Consider the following 2,021-nt stretch of genomic DNA (forward strand, 5'->3'; position numbering starts at 1 on the left):
TGTGCCATGTGACAAAGAAGGTTGCGAATAGTTGTTCTAGAGAGAAGGGTGCAAGAACTTCCACACAATCCATGTTGGTGGACCCCAGTAAGTGTCCCTCTGCTCATGGCAATCCCAGGTACTGGCAGCTTTTCCCAGGTGAAAGTTGCTTAATCCCACTACTTCCAACTTTCTTCTGCTCTCTTCTCTGAAATTTTGACATATGGCAACATTCGCATCAGTAGGGCTATGAATCATCTACACAGTTTCTTACGTCTAAAACATTATTTCAGGCCTCTTATCTTACCTTGCAGGAGGTTCAGTCACACTTCACAGCCACAGGATGCCGCATACTGCCACTCCCTCGATAATACATACACACACATACAGAACTCACTCGTACAAATAGAAGATCAAAACTCTATTTTTAAGTGTTCAGAAACCCAAAAGTCTTCTCACTGTGTTTTTGATCTCCTTATTTCTCATGCTGTAGATTACTGGATTCAGCAGGGGTGGAACCACAGAGTACATAATAGTTACTGCTATGTCCAGATGTGATGGATTGTCAGAGGAGGGCCTCAGGTAAGCAAAACATGCAGTGGACACAAAGGTGGAGACAACAATAAGGTGGGGAAGGCAAGTTGAGAGGGCCTTTTTCCTGCCTTGCACAGAACGGATTCTGCGCACTGCAGTGAAGATGTGCAAATAGGTTACAACAATGAAAATAAAGCAGCCCAAGCACATGAAAATGCTGAATACAAGAACTCCCATTTCAATCAGGTATAAGTCAGAACAGGCAAGCTTCAGTAATTGTGGGATTTCACAGAAGAACTGGTTGACAATGTTGGAGCAGAAAGGACTTGCAAAAGTGCCACTGGTGTGCAACACCGAATAGAGAAAACCAGTAATCCATACAATGGCAATTATTTGCAGACAAGCGCCCCTGTTCATGATCATTTCATATTCTAAAGGAATGCAAATGGCAACGTATCTATCATATGCCATGACTGTGGGAAGGGAAAAATTGGATAATATAAAGAAGGCATACAAGAAGATTTGTGCCACACATCCAGAATAAGATATGTACCTGGTGTTCATGAGGGAGTTGGCCATGGATTTGGGAATAAAGATTGACACAAGCCCAGCGTCCTGTATGGCCAAGTTCATTAAAAAGAAGTACATGGGGCTGTGCAGGTGATGGTCAAGAGCTATTGCAGTGATGATGAGAAGGTTCCCTGAGACAATCCCCAAGTACAACAGCAGGAACGCCACAAAATGTAGAATCTGGAATTCACGAACATCTGAGAATGGCAGGAGCAGGAACCCAGATGCTGAAGACACTGAAGACATTGAAGTTTTGTTGGACATTTTGCACTTGGTGTGCTATAATCTGTAGAAGGAAACAGAAGCCTTCAACAACTACATCCTGATTTAGTAACACATTTATGACTATGATGATGATACAAGTGATGATTTCTCATCTGTTCACTTATTTTCTAGAATATTTGAAAACTCCAGTTCTGTATTGGTGCCGGATTTCTTGAGACCTCCAGGCAAAGCCCTGGAATTCCCACAGCACCACAACCTGCCCTCTGATGGTGAATAGCCAACAGCTGAGAGTTCCTCGTCTAGTCTTTATCTGTTCCTGCTCAATCATTCCATGTAGTGTGGGCACCCAGTTCTGGGGCTGGGATATTAGACTGTACTCCAAAAATTCAAATTGTGTAACCCAAAGGAACTTAATTTTATACTCAGAACAGATCGTGCACAAACAGATCATGGATCTTTTGTGTATAGCAATCTAGCTCGGCAGCAGGAAAGTTATCTTGTGACTTGTGTCTTTAATTCTTGCCTGCTGTATGCAGCTGTTGTAATAAACAGATCTGAACATTTTGCAAGAGAGCATTTGCACCAGACTTTCTCCACAAAGTGATTTGCAGAAGCCTTTCTGGCTTTCACAATCCACTCCACCATTTAGGCAGAATAGAAAGATTTGGGACACAATTCTAACCAACTTTCCAGCATTAGCATAGTTGTGCCAA

The 2,021-nt window shown here is 42.6% G+C and overlaps 1 protein-coding gene across 1 annotated transcript; it reads right to left on the reverse strand.

Moving 5' to 3' along the window:
- Positions 1 to 414: 414 nt before the first annotated feature.
- Positions 415 to 1,347, reverse strand: LOC136636104 (olfactory receptor 14A16-like). The gene has a single exon (XM_066611115.1). The coding sequence runs from the start codon at positions 1,345 to 1,347 to the stop codon at positions 415 to 417; it is 933 nt and encodes a 310-aa protein (XP_066467212.1).
- Between the last annotated feature and the right edge of the window lie 674 nt (positions 1,348 to 2,021).

This window comes from Tiliqua scincoides, unplaced genomic scaffold (assembly GCF_035046505.1).
Source record: "Tiliqua scincoides isolate rTilSci1 unplaced genomic scaffold, rTilSci1.hap2 HAP2_SCAFFOLD_90, whole genome shotgun sequence".
In the NCBI taxonomy this organism is placed as follows: Eukaryota; Metazoa; Chordata; class Lepidosauria; order Squamata; family Scincidae; genus Tiliqua; species Tiliqua scincoides.